A 23,786-nucleotide genomic window follows, 5' to 3' on the forward strand; every position below is an offset into this window, starting at 1 on the left:
GTACTATCTTAAAGACTTTATGTTGTCAATATGTTTTTGTTTAGAAACGAATGTTGACTCTTACTATGCTAGCCTAATTGTAATTCAAGTACAGTTCATCGGACGCACACAATTTATAAAGTATTATTTTCATTTACCCAAGTTGATTAAAAGGTGTTGGTCAACGTTGGATAAACATGCCATCTCCGTGCAGGATACGGAACCATCTGAACCGCAAGTACATGTATTACATTTGTCAATGCTTTGAAAGGATTCTCCCATCTTATATGATTGTCCATTGTACGCACAATTTCCAACTAAGATAAGGAAAAATCAAATGAATATGAGGAGATGTATCAATCCAATGTACATGATGAAAGGAACTAGTTAACCCAACGAAAATTAAACGTTAATCAAATATATATTATATTGTTTTAATAAAGTGCAGCCTGATATAAGATAATAATACAAATATGAAACATATTTTATGTCAGCCAGCCTTCATAGGCTTATGATGCACTGTACTTCTAAAATTCCCATAGTTATCTGTTATAATTATCAAATATCAATTAAAATGTACAATAAATAAGTAGATAATTTTTTCTCATTAATGTTTGAGTTCTAATATCAGAAATGTTAGTGATAAATTTTGACACTATTTTAACACTGGCACAAAGTAAAAATTTAAATTTATCCATGTCAGACATGTTGTCAAAAATACAGTTATATCTCTGTTGACAGTCCATAAACATGCGATTTCTCTGTAACGAATAGGCAGGACAATGTAATAAAAAGTGTTTTTCGTCTTCTACGCTTCCAGTTTTGCAAACCTTACAAAGTCGTCTATCAGCTGGGACGCCCCGGTAACGTCAACACATTTTCTTTTTAAAATTTCTCTACCTAATCAGGATTGAGACAGACATTTTTCATTCGTCCCATTGGTTGATATTAATATCCTCTACCACTGGCACTGCATTGAGTGTTATTTCTCCAGTCGAGACAAAATTTGTAAATATCTAAAATATAACTGTCAATAGGGAAGAAATCTCTATCACGAAATTTGGTGGTAAAATATGTTTCTCTAATGATTTTCAATCACAATGCAGACTAATTTCAGCCTTCTTTTCCAATGATATGAAAAAAGATGTGTTCGTTCTGTGATTCCCTTAACGTTACGTCACAATATGAAATGCAGACAAACACGAGCGTAATTATTGAATTTCGGCCAATGAAAAACTAAAAACCACACGTTGAGTGAATTAAATTAAAAAACATGTCAGGAAAAGGATAAATCGACTGAGAATTAGAAAAATAGATATATAATATACATTGGGTTTTGCTATTTATTTTCTAGAACGGGAAATATAATTAGATATGAAAGACAACGCACTGTTGAATGAATTTTGATTTAGTTTTCATTTTCATTGTAATGTTTATTCTAAAAAATGTTTAATTACTAGAATATCTTCGTGATTTCTGTTACTGTGTATTAACATTTAGGTGTCAATCAACTTCTTGATATTTTAAAGCGTAATGTGGTATATCTACAGAGATTGGTATTTTCTGGACTGTCAGTGTAATTATTTATCTATACAAACCGACTGCACAAGTTTTCTCAGTACATGTCCTGCGGACTAGAATATTTCCAGCATGACATGTGCATGTATTACACCCATCTTTGGCAGTCCAGCTTTCGCCAACACTAAACTGATTTCCTTCATGATGGCAGTGGAATCCAGTTTGATAAACAGATGATCTTTTCCCTAAAGTAGTAAACCGATAAAGGAACATCATCACATACCATTGATAATATTGTGGCATGTTATTGGGCTGTCATCAAGGAAACCATGTGTTTTAGTTTGATATTGTCGACAGGAAAATACGAAAAACGGTTATTTTATTATAGAAAGAAAAACTATATGAAAGCTTAGTTTGGACATTTTTATAGCAATTCAAAATAATAACAGTTCCTTCAGCATGGAAATGACTATAATATACCTATACAAACTGATAAACTGATTTTGTCACAACATCATTAAAGTGGAGTTAAAGTCTTATAGGATTGTAAGTATGTTTTATTTAATCACCTTGCACTTTCACTACTTGACTGTGAAAATGTTAGAAATTGTTAACAAGATTGCTGGAAACAATATTGTATGATAATTTCTTTACATAATTTTCGCAAAAACCATGTCTTCGTAAATAAAAGAATTAGTGCTTTGAATCCAAAAATTCAGTGTAATTTATGCGTAGTTTGTTTTAGAATAAATTTCATCAGAACTGTTTACTGTACAGACATAACCGGATACTAATTTGTGCATTGAATTGTTTCCTCTCATTTACATGGTATTCTAGTTGTTTTGTAACTATCACGTGTATTGATCGGTAGCATACTATGTATTTTATAATGGACTTCACCTATTTTGAAAAAAAAACTTTATAGTCACCTAGTGCATTCTTTCTGCCATGTCCGCAGACTGAACTTTTGCGTTTTGTATTATGCTGGGGGAAGTTTTATGAACACGTTTTTTCAAAAACAATTTGAGATTGCCCCTTTTGTGATCAAGGGTTGCAATAATTCTAGGAACTTTTTGTACGTTATTTTTCTCTTATGAAAATTTCGATTTGTTTTAACCGGGTTCAACCCACCATTTGTTCATAAAATGTTCTGTACCAAGTCAGGAACATGGCATTTGATATTAAATAATTCGTTTGTATGTATATTGGTCTTTCATTTTGGAGCAGTTCAGAGTTTCTGTTGTTCCGTTGTTTTCCTCTTATAGTTGTTGTTTTTTCCTCTGTTTTGGTTTATGACCCAGATTTGTTTTCGCTGATCGAATTATAACTATTGAACACCGGAATACTACTGTTGTCTATATTTAGACGCGTATTTATTGGTATTAATATAGATTTTTAAAAAATGGACTGTGTCGATTTTGGAAAACAAGAATGTTTATAAACGTTTTAGTAATTGACGCCTATTTTCTGTCTTGGCCATAGATTGAAACTTTGCGCTTTGAACTATAAAAGAACAAGGCTCATGTGAAGTTTCGTATTTTATAAATAAAATTGAAACTGTCTTTTTTTATGTGTTGAAATAATTCAAAATAGCATCTATTAAATCTATCTTTGATTTATTAATCCCAACTGTTAGATTAGAAACAATTTTGTTACTCTCACTAATGATACATAAGAGAAAAGCTCTTTGGGCGCATGTAATTTATAATTTATAAAGTATTATTTCATTTACTCAAGTTGATTAAATGTTGTTGGTCAACGTTGAATAAACATGCCATCTCTGTGCAGGATACGGAACCATCTGAACCACAGGTACATGTATTACATTTGTCAATGTCTGGAAAGGACTCTCCCATGTTATATGATTTTCCATTGTACGCACAATTTCCAACTAAGTAAGAATTCAAATATAATGTTAATCTGATGAATGAGAAAAAAGAGATCTATTTAACGGAACGAAATTGAGATAGTTTAACTCTCTCTCATTCTTTTAATGTGTGTGACTGCTAATTATTAGGCTTGTTAGATTTATAAAAATCAGACAAATATATACCAAAATTCTTTACACTTATAGTTGATGTGTTACTGCTTATATGTTACTATATACTTTGCTACAACGGACGTTCCAAAATTGCTGTACAACAATTATATTATGTCTTACAAATTGATTGAATTAAAACTTAAATAATAATTTTTTAAATTGTAAAAGTGAGTTTTTAACAGAACAATTTTGTTATATATATGAAAAATACAGCGGCAACAAAGTAATTAACTATGATTAGTTTTTGATAAAAGTATTACAATATTGTTGTAACAAGATTAAAGATGCTCCAAAATTTGCATTCAATATAGACAAATATTTATAGTTCGGACAATGCGTTCTCTTTTATCAATTAGCTCCAACAACATCTTAAATAAACTTGTCATAGATACCAGGATTAAAATATTGTTCGCCAGACGCGAGTTTTGTCTACATAAGACTCATCAATGACGCTCGATTAAAAAAAGTCAAAGAGGCCAAATAATTACGAAGTTGAAGAGCATCGAGGTCCAAAAATATCGAAAGGTTTTGCTAAACATAACAAAGGTGATCTATTACTAGGCTAAAAAATCCTCAGTATTTTAAAAATAATCAGTGATGCTCGAATATAAAAAGTCAAATAGACAAAATAATTTACACAGTTAAACAGCACGGATGAAAAAAAAGAAGTGGAGACTACTAGGCTGATGATAGGAAGAGGAAACCTTCACTAGCAGTTGCATTGAATGGTGCACTCTTAACAGTTCATTTATTTTAGCATTTTTAAAATGTTGATAAAATTAAAACACTAGAACTACAACGAACATTGATTGATTTTCATTGTCTTCATATAACAAAGAATAGCACATAACTTGAAACGTTATTTACCACGGTCACACATATTGTCTGTGCATGCCATTCTAACAACCAGTTTTCCAGAGTGACAAGAACATGTATTGCATCCATCTGTAGCTGGCCAACTTTCTCCAACATTGAATTGTTTACCGTTATAGTTACAATTAAATCCAATCTGGTAAACTGAAGACCTAACATATTCTACAACAATAACAACATTTTAATAAAACTAGTGACTGTATTACTCAACCCACTAATATATTTTATTTCTCAAAATATTAAATTATGTTGGTTCATGCCAATAGCCTTTATCTCCATGCTTTCTTGTAAAAGTGCCAGTTGAAAATTAAAATTAAAATTAGGCTATACTCTTTAGTTTTTGAAATCAATCAAGCGTTATGTGTTGCTTTTCAAACAATTTAAAAAAACCTTGATCATTTCTGTTTTTTGTAAGGCTTTTGTACGTCTTTTTGCATTGTAGCGCAGTATTACACAAAAGTTTCTTATCATTTTGGCAAGCTGTAAGATAGTTACCTGATTAGCATCAATAAAACATCTTCTTTCATTTAGTATTTTGTATTACATGTCCTGACTGTTTGAATTCTTATGTTATTGATTCAAATACAGTTCATTTACAACTTTAAAAATTATTTGAAATATTAACCTCTTTACTCATTACAACGGCTTCCTAACATACAGCAGAAATTGCTTACCCTCCCGGAGCACTCTAGTCCAACCTGGTTTTTGGTGGGCTTTGATTTGCTAAGTCTAAAGTTTTGTATTTGAGGTTTTGTTATTTCTTCTTGTTTATCTTTCAAAGTTTTCTTTAATGTCTATTTTATTGGATTGTTTAACTACATTTCAATCTTCTTTTTATATTAGAATGAATGATTGGCGGAGTAATTATTGGAAAAAATAACAGACTTTATAATGGGAAGAAATGCAACATAAGATACCTACTTGCTTGTTGCACAGTTGGGTGAAGCACACCACAAAACATTTCAGTACATGACACACCATGGGATGTGCAATGACACGTGTTACAGCCGTCGGTAGAATTAAACGAATCTCCAACATTATAAACTATTCTGTGGTAGTTGCACGTACCTTAAAGTAGAAATATCTTTTGATATAGATAACACCTTAGTACATGTATACGGAAACGACAATTTGGTATTTTCTTGATTGGTGATGGGGCAGGATGTTTTTTGCGAACTGAATATTTTCATATTGTTGCTACGCACGCCTAATTTGTTTCCACCTTTCAACACAATTAGTTTCTGCATTTTGTGTTGCAGGAATACTCATTTTTATTCCGTCTTAGGCAAGATAACTCAGTTTCAGTTCTTACTTGGGCATTCAATTACAAACTCCTCCAGCTGATTTTTAAAGTTTGTTCTTATTTTTTCCTTTCACACCAATTTAGATGGTAAACAGAAGATTGAGCTCTTGTTATCATGTTTAATGTCGCATCATTCTATATTGGTCTGTCCAAGGTCAGGAGCTTGTAACTTTAATAATAGTCGTTGAATGCTGCTTGGCATATTAGTTTTTCTTTTGTTTATTGTTGCTTTATTATTAATCAAACCGCTGGCTTACTTTAATTTCCTTTGGTTTCTGTTGGATACGTGTTTTATTAATAATCACACATCATCGGATTACTTTTTATATAGAAAAGTTTAAATCCGCAAAATACTTTAATTTATATGTAATGAAAAGATATAATTTTATCTTACCAGCTGACGGTTTAATACAAGCCATTTCAGTACATGCCACACCGTGTTCCATACACATACAGGTATTACATCCGTCAGTGGCATCAAAACGTGATCCCAAATGATGTATGATTCCCTGATAGGTGCATGTTGCTAGAGAATATAAGTCGACGATCTATACGGTTTTTTCAAATTGAATTCGAAATTATTAAGCAAGGTAAAATCAACTAAATAGATTGGTAAAACGTTTGACCAGGTATTACCAGGAACTCTGAGCAGTGATCATAATAGTGTATACTTATTGACTGGTATGAGTGGAATAGTAAGTTTATTGTCCCCGAGGTACAACTATTGTCCTGAGTGTAGCCGATGGCAATAATTGTATCCGAGGGGACAATAAACTTACTATTCTACGAATATCTAGTCAGTAGGTGTTTTATTATATCGAAAAAGCCAGTTATATTATTTAACGTTTACTTCATAAATATTCTAAAATGTTAAGGCTACATCTCGCTCCGACGTCAACCCTAGATATATAGGTTAAACGCGACATCGTACCTACCGCGGTGTTTTCAAAATTCTCCAAACCCGTAACTGCATTTGAAATTCCGCCAAATATAATGACGTTTGGGGTCAAATAGTTTCATCGAGGTCCAATAGTTGGAAACTATATGACCGGTCCAATAGTTCAACACTTGCAATTTGAAAAATAATGAAAATCTTGTGCACTTATTTCATATAGAAAATGATGCATAAGGTATAATAATGGTTATTAGACAATCTTCATTTATGAGTCGTAATGCCTGATCTGTATAACTTTAACTACAATCATATGTTTGCCATTTATTAAAAATCATCAATCTATCGAATTGCAGTCCTAATTGTAATTGTAACCTAACCTTTATATTTCTTATTTTTGTATTGGATTATCATTTTATTGAACCAATTCCCATTTTCCAATGTACTCCCTACTTTAATACTAGTGGTCAAAACTAGTTAACACCTTAATTACGCCATTGCGCACAACGGCTCAGAAATATTGCAAATATAGCAAGTAGCTAATTTCTTAAGCAAGTATCTAATTTGTTAAGCAAGTAGCTAATTTCTTATCCAGATTTTTTTTCAAGGTTTTGATTTCCTTTAAATATTATATATTTTTGGGGTTGCAATAGTAGAAAATTTCTGTTTGTGTATATATATATTGAACATAATAGTTATCAAAGGTATCAGGATTATAATTTAGAACGCTAGATGCGCGTTTCGTCTACATAAGACTCATCAGTGACGCTCATATCAAAATAGTTGTAAAGCCAAACAAGTACAAAGTTGAAGAGCATTGAGGATAAAAAAATTCCAAAAAGTTGTGCCAAATACGGCTACGGTAATCTAAGACTGGGGTAAGAAAATCCTTAGTTTTTCGGAAATTTCAAAGTTTTTTCAACAGGAAATTTATAAAAAATTACCACATTATTGATAATCGTGTCAACACCGAAGTGTTGACTACTGGGCTGGTGATACCCTCGGGGACGAAACGTCCACCAGCAGTGGCCTCGACCCAGTGGTGTTAATAGTTATCAAAGGTACCAGGATTAATATTTGCTACACTAGACGCGCGTTTCATCTACAAAAGACTCAGCAGTGACGCTCATATCAAAATATTTATAAAGCCAAACAAGTACATAGTTGAAGAGCATTGAGGATCCAAAACTCCAAAAAGTTGTGCCAAATACGGCTAAGGTAATCTAAGCCTGGGATAATACTGATTCTACAATTCCAACTCAACATGAATATCATGAAGTAGATGTGCTTCTTTGCTATTGCGGTAAATACTAACTACATACTGGATCATTATACAATATTATGTGCCGATTAATGATTATTGAAAAGTTATGCAATGGAACACACTTAGCTACCCATATGAGTAGGGACACCAACATATCTTGTTTTTGTGGAAGTATTTTACAATTGTTTTAAAACCTGTATTTTAATGTTTGCTATACGGTATGGGTTTTCCTTAATGACGAAGGCATAACATGGACCTGTATTCCTTACATCATCTTCTATTTGTCTTTGGGTGATTGTTGTCTCTTTGGCAAATTATACCACACCATCATACTTTTATGCCTCATTTATGGGCGTTATGTTTTCTGGTCTGTGCCTCCGTCCGATCGTCCCGCTTTAGGTTAAAGTTGTTGGTCGAGGTAGTTTTTGATCAAGTTGAAGTCCAATCAACTTGAAACGTAGTAAACATGTTTCCTATGAAATGATCTTTCTAATTTGAATGCCAAATTAGAGATTTTATCCCATTTTCACGATCCACTGAACATAGAAAATGATAGTGCAGATGTGGCATCCGTGTACTTGGGACACATTCTTGTTATAATGAGTCGTTTATTGAAATTTAGTTTAGTGTGCATTGGAATAAGAGGTTAAAATAATTATTACTAACCGGCCACTTGACAATGATGATTTGTACAGTGTACACCAGTATCTGTACAGGAACATAAGTTACACCCATCACTAGCAGTCCACGTTGCGCCAACCTTATAGGTATTTTGGTTTAAATGGCATTCTCGCTTGCCTAGTTAAATAGCAAAAGCCTTAACATTTAATGCATAGTCAACCACTGCGATTATTAAGTAAAACAAGAACACTGTATGTTATAGGAAATATCTTAGGGAGTGTTTTGAACTTCTATACATTATGCCATAATGAAAATAACACTTTTTAAAATTTCGTACGTCTGTAACGCTTGTGTGAAATTACCTGTAATCAGGAACACTCAAACCGAACATTTGAAAACCAACATCATTAATGCATGTCTTGATATACAACATATATGTATGTGTTACGATTGCAGGACGTTTATTTATCAACATTAAAACGTCCTTCCAATGGATCCAAATGTTCTTCCATTTTTGTCAACTTATTTTTAAATTCATATGAGGCAGACTTCATATAGGAGGTTATTAGGGAAAAGGAAAAAGAAAAGCTTGTGACTCCAATCATAATAACTCCTGCATAGAGAGTTGCTTACAAGGAAGATATTAGAATAAGTGGTGGTGTTGAAGTCATCCTTTCATAGATTTAAAGATCGTCCTGACAAGCTAATCGCGTGTTATTTAAAATCTGTTTCACACATGACGACGTTATTTTCAAGTTGTCGTAGAACAATGTCAGCCTCTTTTCCTCAAATATGTCATCACCGAATGAGACTTATCACCGCATTTGGACTAGGAATCTTGATCAGAAAATATTTAGCCTATTTATAAATATAAACTAAATGAATAGTTGTGTTTGTTTTGTTGTTTTGTTCACATATTGTTGTCAATATAATTAAATTTCATGTGAGAGGTTTATCTAGCCATAAAACTAGATTTAACCACCATTTTATTTGTAAAAAAATGCATGTACTATGTTAGGGATGTGACAGTTTTTATCCATTCGTTTGATATGTTTGAGCTTTTGATTTTGCCATTTGCTTACGGACTGTCCATTTAGTATTTTCCTCAGATTTAGGTATTTTTGTTATTTTACTCTTGTTCCAAGTGCATTTTGTACCTGAGTTGTACTTCTTATTTATATTGTATATTTACTGATATCAGTTGGGCATGGGTTTGCTGTGCAATGGACACCATTCAGAGTACACGAACATGTATTACATCCATCCAATGTAGGCCATGTTGCTCCTATGTCATAGTGATGATGTTGATAGCTGCAGTGAGATTTACCTAAGGATAAATTAAAGAAATGCTCTCTAAAGTTTATTTTATCAAGTAACTAGACAATGATAATAATTTGGTAATTGGAAAGACTTGAAAACGGCCCATCTAGGTTCACTCTTAAGTTCAATCGATTAAAAGAAATTGCAACATAAAAAAAAATGCTGATTTTCTGCTGCTAAATTTCATCTTTCTCATCATTATCTATTTTCTTGATTCAAGATATAAAAAAAAAACAACCAACAGCAACAAAAAAGCAATAAACAGATTACTGAAAACTGAACCAAAACAGAAAAAAATATAAAAATATATAAGGTTTCGTAAACAAATTGTAACACATCTAAATGTGACTTACTGAATTGGACTATTTCCCGGGTTTGTAATAACATGAGCAACACGACGGGTGCCACATGTGGAGTAGGGTCTGCTTACCCTTCCGGAGCACCAGAGATCACCCCAAGTTTTTGGTGGGGTTCGTAATGCCCAGTCTTTAGTTTTCTATGTTGTTTTTTTGTACTATTAATTGTCTGTTTGTCTGTTTCATTTTTAGTCATGGCGTTGTCAGTTTATTTTCGATTTTCGATTTATGAGTTTGACTGTTCCTCTGGTATCTTTCGCCCCTCTTTTAAATGATGGAGACGAATTAGTCTAATTATTTGTACTATACTATCCTACTTGCCACGTCTCTATTTTGTGGTTTATTGAGAAATAATCAATGTTAAGTTATTTTTTTTTACATAACATGGTTGTCCTTGTAAAATTGTGGCGAAATATAATATACAGTAACATACATCTAGACAAAATATGACGGATGCCAGTATTTTTCATTTCTTTAGAGAAGTACTATCTTATGAGTTTGGAGGAACTGCACGTCAGTTTTATTATCAGTATTCTGATGTGCATTAAAATCTGAATGTCTAGCTACTAAAGAGAGAGTTTGATGTCTTACCGTGAACACAGTACAGAGACACTAAAATTAATACAAATATTTTCAACATATTTCCGAACTCTTTCTACACAGGAACACTAAATGGTATAAGATATGAACTTTCAATGTCTTTATCTGTCACCTGTTGTGACACACGTCTTCATGGTTCATAATTATTTGAAAACAAAGGCTATCTAATTTACAATTCATCATTTCAATTTTCTGATCATGATTCCTAGTTCATATTCGGTGATAATTCTCATTTTTGACGAATTCATCAATAAAGTCAAGTAATATATAGAGTTTAAATGTTACGGATTTGGGCAATAAGCACTGAACCTTTCCATTACAAAAACTTTTTTTCATATCACAAAATCCTTTTAATTTAAGGGAAAAAATGTCACATTTATGCAAGTAAATATCTATAAAAAGCTATGTATCTAACCTTAAACATTTAGTTGAATTTGTTGAATATATATGTTGGGAAGACAATATGAAATCAATAGAATTGTATTCCGCCTGATTAAATATATCAAGCAATTATTGGTTGATAACAAAATCAAATTTTTCAAGAAGGACAGAAAAATAAGTATTTTTTCTCCATCTTTGGTTTTGATTAAACTGGCAAGGATGATAGCTGTCGATTGTACAACTAAGTACTACAAACATTCATATATGATTCATACATAGGTATAGGTATTTTACATGATATGCACCATTTTTTTGCAGATACTAGAATTTAAAAATTATTCGTACTCATTTAAACACCATTTAAAATACTAAGTGTGTCTAAATCAGGATTATATTACCTTAGCCGTATTTGTTCAAACTTTTAGAAATTGGTCCTCAATGCTCTTCAATTCGTGCTTCATTTGGCCTTTTTAACATTTTGTTATTCGAGCGTCACTGATTAGTCCTTTGTAGACGATACGCGCGTCTGGCGCACACATTTGATTTTAATTCTGGTACCTTCGATGAATTATACTTCTTTAGATATTTTTATATTTCCCATTGGTTAGTTCTTCAAACTGATCATCATGTGAAATTACTGATAAATTTTTGTTAACTGCATAAAAAATGTAAATTCAGAGACATAAAAAATAAAATGACAAAAATTCTGTACTCTGAGGAAAATTCAAAACGGAAAGTCCCTAATCAAATGGTGAAATTAAATGATAAAACACATCAAACGAATGGACAATAACTGTCATATTCCTGACGTAGTACAGATATTTTCAAATGAGAAAAATGGTGGATTGAACCTGGGTTTATAGCACTAAACCTTAAAAATGCAACACACATTTTCGTGAAAAATGCAAAACCTTGATTACCTGAGGTTATTGAACATACCGGATAATGAAGTCGAAAGAATTTGTTAAAGATAAATTTGGAACCCATAAATGAGTTTTAGTGAAACGATTCTTTCAGTCCATACCCACACTTAAATCAGTAAAATATACTGAAAGTCTGAATCAGACCATATGAATTTTGCAGACAGGCATACACGAACGTGCTATTATAAGACAATTTCACGTCAGGAACACGTCATTATGCCCTTACAGCAACAGTACAGACAGACGGGATGTGTTGATTATAGTCCAAGACAATATCAATATGAAGTGACAATGTCTATAACATTTGATTATGCAACGACATTTGCGAGACGTGTTTACGGTCGCAACGTTTATTGATATTCAAGTCGCCGAATTCAATGGCAGACAGATTCACACCAGGAATGCCTCCCAGAATTGACTGCAAAAACACATTCTAAGCTAAAAAGTTTAAACCGTATAAAACGACAAAATAGGATAACGGGTGGGACCTATATAAAATTAAATACAAAATCAGAAGGTACAAAAGAACCAAAAATATACCCAACAGAATTAATTGACCTTTCTGGCAATCATTTTGGTGTTGATTGCAGTCAATCATTGCATGCTTTCGACGGGGACATCTATTGACAAGAAAAAAAACAGGGTTTCAGTTTATACTTCATAATGTAAACATTAAAACTGACGTATTAAGTTCAATTTTCGAACTGCAAACCTTTTTTATTTTAGAAAATAGAAAAGTAATGAATGATGATAATATTTGTATACCTTTATTTATAAAAATAAATCCTGCATACTTATAAATAACACACATGAAAACAAATGAACATGTATGTCACAACAGTAAACTTAATTTGTAAAAGGGGATGGTAAAATTTTGATTTTTTTACCCTTACTGTATATTTACATCTGAAAAAGAACCAAATCCATCTAAAGTCAACTCCGTATGAGAGAGCTACTGCCGTAATCAAAAGCGAATTTAAGAAAGGTATATTATAAAGCATAGCATGTACTAACTTCAGCAACTCTTTACACAAAATTTAATGTGTATATTATATAATTGTTAAGTGACCAAAACAGATCTTGTTTAAAGCCAAGGCTTGATAAGTTTCTGTTTATGATCAAAAGGTACTAGTACATAAAAAATTAGGTCAAATTCTCCGAGAAAGGTAAAAAGAGGTATGGCCAATTTCCCCTCAATTCTTTTCATTCGATAAGATAGGTAAATCATGTTTTAAATAGCTCGATAGATGCTAATTATGGTACATTAAAATATGTCACATCATTTATTTTCATACCTTGAACAAGTATTCCTACAAAAAACAAGGCCAATATAAAAAAGAAGATGTGGTATGATTGCCAATGAGACAACTATCCACAAAAGACCAAAATGACAGAGACATTAACAACTATATGTCACCGTACGGCCTTCAACAATGAGCAAAGCCCATACCGCATAGTCAGCTATATAGGCCCCGATAAGACAATGTAAAACAATTCAAACGAAAAAACTAACTGTAAGAATTATATTTATTTATATTCTTATTTTGAATATTTGGTAGAAGATACATTTATATATAAGCACTAATAGTGTATACATCGTCACTTGGCTGCCACTATTTAATCTATAGGTAAGCTTTTTGTAAAAGCTATTTTTTTATATGTAATTGTTGACGTTTACGGCGCTAAATATATTTGCTGTATTTGCCGTCCGTCTTTATGACGTTATGTTTTCCTAAGAATGTTATTTCAATTTGTTTACGACAGTTTATTATTTGGATTTTATTTGGACACACAAGATGACTTTTACATGTTTTATAAGAGAGCATAATCGGTAAGAATATATTTAATCCGACTTTATCATTCATTTCTTTAGCAAGAATTGTAACAATGTTCCGTAAATGAAAAATATTGATTTAATCATTTGTGCAAACTTTGTACTTTTGTCAGAAAACATGTTTCTTTATACTTTATTATGATTGAGAAGTAATTAATGCACTGTATATTATTTATACTTAACGGAATTTAGTTTCACTGTTATTTATGATTTATAATGTATGTATTTGCAGAAAATCGTATCGTATACAACGAAATTAAAGAACTGATTTGATACGCATACTTGACTTTGTTTTGATTTACTGTGTGGTTCAAACACTAACGGCCTTATTTATGTAAAAAAAAAATGAACGAAAAACAAATATGTAACATATAAACAAACGACAACCACTGAAATACAGGCTCCTGACTTGGGACAGGCACGTACATAAATAATGTGGCGGGGTTAAACATGTTAGCGGGATCCCAGCCCTCCCCCTAACCTGGGACAGTGGTATAACAGTACAACATAAGAACAAACTATAAAAATCAGTTGAAAAAGGCTTAACTCATCAGATGGACAAAAATACAAGGCCGGGTACTAATACATCCCGACACATAAAGACACAATGAACAGATCTGAGAGTACTCGCAGTTATCTGACAGCTAGTTCAAAGCCACTTACAACTAATAAAAAAATCATGCATCTAAGACTTTCAATCCGTACACATCCAACATCCTATGGATTTAGTGTAAAGACGTCATAAACAGCCAGAGAAAAACATGACCTTGTGCAATGCCAAGTTAAAGATATCGACAGATTGTAGATCCATGAATATGTATATGTATTTAACATACTAGTAATATTTAGTTAGCTTTTAATTTACTGATAACAAAATCAATATTTATACCAATAAAAACAATATTCAATGATCTTATTACAGTGTTGAACAGATAACCTTTTTGAATAAGTTTATTCAAAGGAGCGACAAGTTTACATGGATCATTTCTTAATTTCCGGGCACGGTTCACAACATTTCCGTAAAAATGAGGATGTGCTATCCCGTTTGAAATAAGTTTTCTACAGGTACAACCAAACTTCAAAACCAAATCTTTATATCTATGGAAAAATTTAGTAAAGGTTTTAAGTAATTTATGGTAACGATATCCCTGGTTTAATAATTTACCAGTAATACATAGGTTGCGTTCGTTAAAATCAAACACGTCACAACAGACACGGGCATAGCGAACAAGTTGTGAAATATAAACACCGTAAGATGGTGCCAAAGGAACATCACCATCTAAAAATGGAAAATTAACAATAGGGAACGAAAAATCGTCTCTTTTGTCGTAAATTTTAGTGTGGAGTTTCCCGTTTAAAACAGAAATATCTAAATCCAGGAAAGGATAGTTATTACCGAATAAATTTGATTTATTTAAATTCCTTGTGGTAAATTTCAGCAGTATATTGAGAAAATTCTTGATTATTTAATGAAAAAATATCATCTAGATAACGGTAAGTGTTGTTGAATTTATCAATTAAATGCAAGTTCGACGGGTCTTTACTGAGTTTAGTCATAAACTGTGATTCGTAACAGTACAAAAACAAGTCTGCTATTAAAGGGGCACAATTAGTGCCCATGGGGATACCTACAACCTGTCGATAAACTTTGTTGCCGAAACGTACATAAATATTATCAAGGAGAAAATTAACATCTTCAATCATCTCATCACACCTCCAGTAAGTATATCTAGCATATTTACCTTTCTCATTAGAGAAGAAGACTTTAAATGAGTTTGAGCAAATATATCAACATTCAGCTTTACCAAACGACCATTTTATTAAATAGGAAAAAGCACGTAATTTATCTAAAACATCCAAAGATTTTTTTACACTCCAAAAATGGTTTATACCACTATGTTCATATATTTTATTACAATAGTTTATGATAAGCTCTTTAATAGTAGTTAATGAACTAGTTAAGAGCACTGAAAGATTAGTTGTAGAACACTTACTAGAGGCCGAGATGAAACGATATTTAAATGGTTTTTTGTGTAGTTTAGGTAGCAAATACATAGTAGGGACCTTCAAATGTTCAGAAGAAGCCTTAAGCTTTGATGTGGTTGTGATATGCTTGTTTACTATATGACTCTCTGTAGAGCGGATGGACTTGAATGTAGATGAATTTGAAATTTCATTCTTAAGAACGTCCGTATAGTATTTACGGCATACCACCACCACATTGTTGGCTGCTTTGTCGGCCGGTACAAACACAAGCCGCTTTGAAAGTATTTGAAGTTTACTTCTTATTCTGGAAATAGGTGTTTTATGTACTCTATTATTTACTTCTAAATTATTTTCAAAATGTGATATTCTCTTATCTACCACATTCATACATTTATTTAAATAAGAATCAAGAGATTTTTTATCAGATTTTTCCCGTTTACACCATTATTTACAAAACGAGGAAAGAGCATCTTTAGTGACTTGAAGACACTCTTTCCAATCTATTTTAGATGGAGGACGATATTTTGGTCCTTTTTTTCAAAAAGTTTTTAACCTCTCTGTACTGGACGATATTGAGGTCCCCTGTAATCACATGGCCATAGGGAACATATCTAAACTTCGACGATTCACAGTTTCAAGTTAAGGGAGTATTAATATCTATATTCACGTCTGATGTAACTGACGTATAATTAAAAATTAAACTTCTGCTTGTTTTTTGTATGTGTATGAAATTAATGGTGGTTCTATATTATCAAAATAGGGAGGTATAAAGTTTTGAACGGTAGAGTAATTAAATATACTAGATAAGTTGATAAAATCAATACCTCTGCTAATATATTTAATTTTCAAAAAATGACGTTTATGATCTTCAGGTTTGTCGATACGCGGGAACGCCAAGACTATTGATTTTTTTATATTGATTTTATCTAATTGTTAACACCCTTTATGTGCATAAGATACCATGCCACGTAACTTGTCAAGAAGTCAAATAATATTGAACAAATTCAAATGGGATGTTGTTTTTCTCATTCTGAATATATATTTATATCTGTATTTGTCCTGGTCTTTAAAAGGTTTTATCGTCTATAAGATAAGATAAGATAAGATAATATATATTTTAACCGGGGAACATCTTACATCAGCTGACCATAGAACACCTTGTGTTACTAACACATGTTATATGGCCTTTTCTGGCATTTTAACAAATCGGCCCTTCGTTGTGATACAGATGCAACAGCTTCTTGATGTTTTACCTACAATAACGATTTGTTCTGTGGTGTTGTCTTATTTTCTGATGACTTAGGTACCGGTGTAGGGACGGTGGTAATAAATTCAGTACTAGTATCTACACAGTAATTGGCGACGAAACTGATTGCTGTTGACTGGCATTTGTTACATATTATACCATGTTCAAAAAAAGTTTCGAAAAATTGTTTGTGTTGTTTTGAAACTTGTATACACTGGCCTTATTTTATGTAATGTGTATGTTACACATGCAACATTTGGGATTCATTGCTATAGAATCAATTCTCGTGTTATTGGTTATGTACAGGCACCAACTTCAGTTTGACTGCAGTTGTTCCTTGCATATATGTTATCAATGTAAACACATGAATAGAAAGTAAGACAAGAGTATGGACAGTCATAGGAATGCACACAATAAGCGATACAGTATTTTTTTAATAAAATTATTTATACTATATAGTCAAATGAACCAGAATGACTCTATGAATTAAGCAAACATCCGAAAAAATATGATAAAAACATTAAAATTTAATATAACAACACAAAAAATGCAAAAAGTCTGAGCGAGATTCGAATCCTAGCTTAAATACAATCTTTCATTTGTAGTTCTATGCTCTACTGATTGAGCCACCGCGATACTTGACCATGATGTTTTTTTTAAATAAGAAGCTTTATCGGTACAATTTAGAGATGTTACAATTTTTTCATTAAAAAGTTGTTCTTTATATAATAAGGACACACTAAACAAATTTCATTTTTGATGGAAAATGTAGCATAAATTACCACAGTCACAAAAAAACATAACTTTTTTTTTGGTTTGAAATGTCCTTCTTGGGGGATTCCCTGTTTTTTCCACCTAAAACACCCTAAATTCCGCATCATTGGACTTTCATCCTTTTGGAGGGTTAAATTAAATATACATAATATATGTAAATCGAGATATTGATCAAAAAGCATTTTTATTTTTTGTTTTTATAGTAAATTTTATTCTGTTGGCACTTTTTGAAATGGGCCCTTCTGTGAAAAAAAATCCGGACAAATTGGCCCTACCTCTTTAGTTTTTTAATGTTTCTATAAGTATGAACATTTATTTTGTAATCAGTAAAATGAAAACCATACAAAAATGTACTACGATCTGTCGATACCTATAGTTTTTCACTGCACAATGTGATGTTTATCTATGACTATCAATGAATTATTTCACTATATCCATTAGTTGTTGTATTTTTACTGATTGATAGTACAGTTCTTGATACATATATTTCCCCATTAGTTATAGGCTCTCAGATCAATACTTAGTGCTTTTTTAGATGTATAATACGTCAGCGTCCACTTTGCGGTTTTTAACAGATATAGTTGTATTTGCATTCATTTTCTTATGTTGTTGTTGTTCTGGTACACAGCTATCCGATGTTGGTGGGAGAGTTGACTGCGCACAACCATGTTTAACCCCGCCACTAGTGTAACTCTTTATATGCCTGTCCGAAGTCAGTAGTCTGTAGTACAGTGGTTGTCGTTGGTTTATGTCTGTCATATTTTATTTAAAATAAGGCCGTTAGTTTTCTTAATTGAATGGTTTCATATTTTTCATGTCATGCCATGGTCTTTATAGCCGACCATGCGGTATGGTTTTTTGTCATTGTTGAATGCTGTATGGTTGCCTATAGTTGCTTACATCATTTTAACTTTTGTGGATCATACTACTTCTCCTTTTGACAGTTCTTGTCCATTCGTTTTTTATGCCTTTTGTTATTTGATTTTGCCATGTGATTATGGACTTTCCGAACTGATTTTCCTCTAAGTTCAGTATTTTTGTGATTTTACTTTTTTTTTGAACAGCGGTATACTACTGTTGCCTTTATTTATTATGATATATATTGTGCATTTTATTTTTTATAATCATGATATCTATATAAATTATATATGTCAAGATGTGTGATCCATTACATTCATGCACATTTAATTGTCAAATACCTACAAAGGTGTTATGTAATCTTAATATTCTATGACTCAGAAAACTGTTTTGTTTGAAATACTATATTCCAATATTTGTTTTATTACCATAATCTTGACAGCATGCTGTTACCTAAATAAGTTTTTTTTTATTATTATCTTTGCATACCTTTTTACGTCTTCAAATGTCAAGTTTTTGTTTTTGGTTTATTGTAAACTGCAGCTAACCTATGAAAGGTATATATTTTACATACATGTGTTTAAACGAGTTTTTTCATAACCTCCTGCACTTAATGATGTTTATCGACCATGTTGCTAGAATACGACCTTAATCTCGTTCTGATAATTATATGAATATTCATGACATCTCATTAAGAATGGAGTATTGCTCACTCATTATACATGTTATAACCTTTCGACACATTACTTAATAATTAAAGTTTCACAATAGGAAATTTTCCTCTTAATTTATATTGGAACAATACAAAGATATCTTGGATGTGCAATCAATTTGCCACTCAACGGCAATTTATCATCACCATACTGATTTTACGATATGCAAAACCCATACCGTAAATTAGTATATAATAGAAGGCGTCTTATAACAAATCGTGATACAATACAACAGAGAAAACTTGTGACCTAGTAATTTCGAACTTGGTTCATTATCAATTTTTATTTTTTAAATTATTCACATTTTATTACTAACAAAATTGAAAGGTTCATAAATTGCTGTTATAAAATCCACGTTTGTATACAGAAGATTTTTTTTCCTGAAAGTAATGAAAAATATACAAGTAATGATTAGTATCCCATATTCTAGTAGAGAAGATAACGTTGTTGTATTTTTCTAAATGCAACTCAAGAATATGTTCGTTAATACCACACAAACATTCTATTCGTAAATACGTTTTGCTATAAACTTTTGAACACTAATTGTTCTACATCTTATCATCATGGTTTGGCATTGTACAAGATTTTCTGATTAAGAAATATTTACACTAAATGAGTTGGATGTGGTATTTTGTTTATTGTAACTAACAAACTAACAAAATGAATTATATTACTATAGTATTTAACGTTTCGACTTGTTAGCATCAAACTAAAATCAGTCCATTTTAGTATCCAAGTCATCCTCTAATTCAAAAATAAAAACTGCAATTAATTTTATTGGTAATTTTTTAATTCATTTTTAGAGCCATCAATAATTTAATTTGTTTACATATACACAAATCTGTGAGAAAAATCAGGGTGGTGCTTTTTTTTTGGATGCATAATATGGAATGCTGAATCAATAGAAACAATTAAAAAAATATTGTCTATTAATGACGTTAGCTAGATTTAGTTTTTTTTTTAATTTTCCAAGTGTAATTTGTTTGCCTCCCGACTGTTTTAGTGGCACCAATGAAGAATCGGATGTAGACCTATTGCGCGTCTGGCATTTTACTAGTAAATTTTAAAGCGTGTTTCTATGATGAGTTTGTAAGGAAACTTTTATGATTAAGTTAACTGTTTTGGAATAACTGTGATCACCAATATGTTCATTTAGTCTTTGCTACAATTCCGCCTTTTTGTCCATCAATTTTAACATTATCGATACGACAAGTCAACGGTTTTGTACTTGCTATGAACAAAAAGGGAAGAACCACAAGTGTGGAAGACATTGCTTATCAATCAGGTGTCGTTCTCATAAAAAAAATCTTGCGACTAACATTAATTCTAAGTATATTGAATTGTTCATGAAATACGATCAATCGTAATCGTCAGTTTATTTTTGTTAAACCTACTCCTCGAGTATCGGAATAAATGTGGTTTTATTTTCAGTACTCTGTAATAGGCTCTGTGCACCGTTTTTCTTCCGTTTGTCTTTTTTTTTCTTTCTCAATTGTATTTAATTTGGTTCTGTCTGTTTTTCTAAGATGTATTGATTTTGATTTTCCCTTTAATGCCATTTACTTTTCTCTCTCTATTTTCATCTGCTGGTAACCTGGTTTTTGCACATGTTTCTTTAATTTTGAATTTGAAAATTCCTTTTGGATAAGCACATTTATTTTTCAACTGTTGAATTTTCTTCAAATTATTTCTTTCATCGCTGAAATATTTAACTAGCAAGTGCTTAATTTTATTGAAGGCTAACATCTTTATATTCACAGACATTTAAAGAGGTTTTTAAACTAATGACTTTAACTCCTACCTTAGATGATTAGATTTACTAATCAAGGTCTATATGAACAGGCCTTCTCCGTGCAGCCTACGGAACCATTAGCGCCACACGTACATGTATTACATCTGTCGATGCTGGGGAATGAATCACCGATATTATAATATATTCCATCATATTTACAACCTAAAATAAGAATTTAAAAATTAGATATGACAAACACAAAACATACACATAGAACATTTTTGGAAAATTGTCCTTGTTTACACTCAAATCTCTGGTACCACTACGAACGCTCACATTTCCTGTAATCCATGGGACGAAATATCAATTACTTCAATTAAATTCGAAAAATAGTTCTAAATCATCACCATGAGCATAAGCATTTTCAGGCCATTTAAAAAAAAGAATTCACCACGAATGTGACCTACCGAATTAGACTATTGACCGGGTTTGTAATACCATGAACAACACGACGGGTGTCACATGTGGAGTAAGATCTGCGGACCCTACCGGAACACCTTAGATCACCCCTAGTTTTTGGTGGGGTTCGTGTCTTTAGTTTTCTATGTTGTGTCTTTTGTACTATTATTTGTCGGTTTGTCTTTTTATTTTTTAGCCATGGCGTTGTCAGTATATTTTCGTTCTATGAGTTTGACTGTCCCTCTGGGATCTTTTGCCTCTCTTTTACTGCTAAGTAATGTATTAAAATAAGCAATGAAATACAAGCACATTAATCGATGACGTTACCATTTCTAGTAAATGTGGCGTCATAAACGACATTTTCTACTGATCACTTACGGATCCATCGGGGGTTAAACTAATCATAACGTCATAATTTATCAGAGGTGCTATAATTAGTTATCAAAGATACCAGGGTTATACTTTAGTACGCCAGACGCGCGTTTCGTCTACATAAGTCTCATCAGTGACGCTCATATCAAAATATTTGAAAAGCCAAACTATTACAAAATTGAAGAGCATTGAGGATCCAAAATTCAAAAAAGTTGTACAAAATACGGCTAAGGTAATCTATGCCTGGGATAATACAATGTTTAGTTTTGTCAAAGTTTTGTAAACAGAAAATTTATGAAAATGACAACATTATTGATATTCATGTAAACACCGAAGTGTTGACTACTGGGCTAGTGATACCTATACAGTATACTGTCAAACGTTTGGTATTCCGATAAGTAGCAGTTTTACAATGATTCCACATTTTTTTTACCACTATAAATAGCTGTTGGTGAATAAAAGAGAGGCAAACATTACAGGGGAATATTCAAACTACAGTCGGAACTTAAAATTTAACTAAAAAGAAACAACAAAGATACAAAAACTCTTAATCACATCACGTAGAATTAGCGGAATATTTATAGTCATTCTTTGGTCAGATTGTTTTCTCTTTGACATATTCTTCATTTTGATTATCAGGTTTATATTTTATGATGAAACATTAGTTTAAACACGCAAACTATGAATAGGTTTTAGGTAATTGAAGGAATTGATTTGTTCTACGTATGAGGCAAAATCTATACAGAATTACTTGTTCTTGGGACGAATTCTAAAGGTGTAAGAAGCAAAATACCCTTTTGCTTTTCTATTAATTTTTAATGGTAAAGACGTTGACGTTTTATGACTTAAGTCTGTGAATTTATATGTTACAGTGTACTGATTTTCTCCTAAATGGAGATATAGACATATGGTCGTTCCATGGACTTCTCTCATTCGGTTGTAAACCCATGGTTCTTCTGTTTGCTTTTGCTAAAAATATCGATAATGTTTCTATGAAAGAGGGGCAAAAGACACCAGAGGGACATTCAAACTCATAAATCGAAAATAAACTGACAACGCCATGGCTAAAAATTTAAAAGACAAACAGACAAATGATAGTACACATGAGACAACATAGAAAACTAAAGAATAAGCAACACGAAAACCACCACAAACTGCGGGTGATTTCATGTGCTACGGAAGGGTAAGCAGATCCTGCTCAACATGTGGCACCCGTCGTACTGCTCATGTTATAATAAATCCGGTAAGTAGTCTTATTCGGTAGGTCACATTTATGAAAGGGAAGGGGATTGTAGTTACGACGTAAGGAACATATCCGAGATCATCTGTGAAACGGTTATTCCATAACGGACAACCATCTCGTGATGGCGTCCGTAAAATTTACGAAGGGAAGATTTCAACTTCACCATTTGCAAACTTTTGGTTTAATAGCTTCCTTTTGAGCAGCAACCCTCTATCAGGAAAATCATGAAAGGAAATACAAGCACGGGAATATCGTATTAATTTGGAGATATATTACCCGTATGCAGGTGCTGCTGGAATGTTGCTACTTAGAAATGGAAAGTTCACAATTGGAAAGCTGAAATTATCTCTTTTGTCGTAAAGTTTTGTTTTCAATCGACCCACATTGTCAATTTCTAGATGTAAGTCAAGATATGAGGCCGACTTAAGGTAGCACAATACAAAGATTTTTTTACTTCCAATCACTAAACTTTGAAATGCTGTAACTTTCTTATGAATG

The 23,786-nt window shown here is 32.1% G+C and overlaps 1 protein-coding gene across 1 annotated transcript in view; it reads right to left on the minus strand.

The window, feature by feature from the left end:
• The window catches only part of LOC139511090 (kielin/chordin-like protein), a 38,091-nt gene that overhangs the window by 8,543 nt on the left and 5,762 nt on the right, over window positions 1-23,786 (minus strand). Inside the window, exons 3-12 of the mRNA XM_071297661.1 lie at window positions 21,309-21,436; window positions 10,759-10,822; window positions 9,684-9,818; window positions 8,537-8,668; window positions 6,109-6,240; window positions 5,333-5,479; window positions 4,406-4,573; window positions 3,230-3,388; window positions 1,578-1,742; window positions 138-296 (exon numbers count right to left, since the gene is read on the minus strand). Of these exons, the coding sequence (XP_071153762.1) occupies window positions 138-296; window positions 1,578-1,742; window positions 3,230-3,388; window positions 4,406-4,573; window positions 5,333-5,479; window positions 6,109-6,240; window positions 8,537-8,668; window positions 9,684-9,818; window positions 10,759-10,822; window positions 21,309-21,436 (1,389 nt within the window). The remainder of the gene's footprint in view (window positions 1-137; window positions 297-1,577; window positions 1,743-3,229; window positions 3,389-4,405; window positions 4,574-5,332; window positions 5,480-6,108; window positions 6,241-8,536; window positions 8,669-9,683; window positions 9,819-10,758; window positions 10,823-21,308; window positions 21,437-23,786) is intronic.

This window comes from Mytilus edulis, chromosome 2 (assembly GCF_963676685.1).
Source record: "Mytilus edulis chromosome 2, xbMytEdul2.2, whole genome shotgun sequence".
NCBI lineage: Eukaryota > Metazoa > Mollusca > Bivalvia > Mytilida > Mytilidae > Mytilus > Mytilus edulis.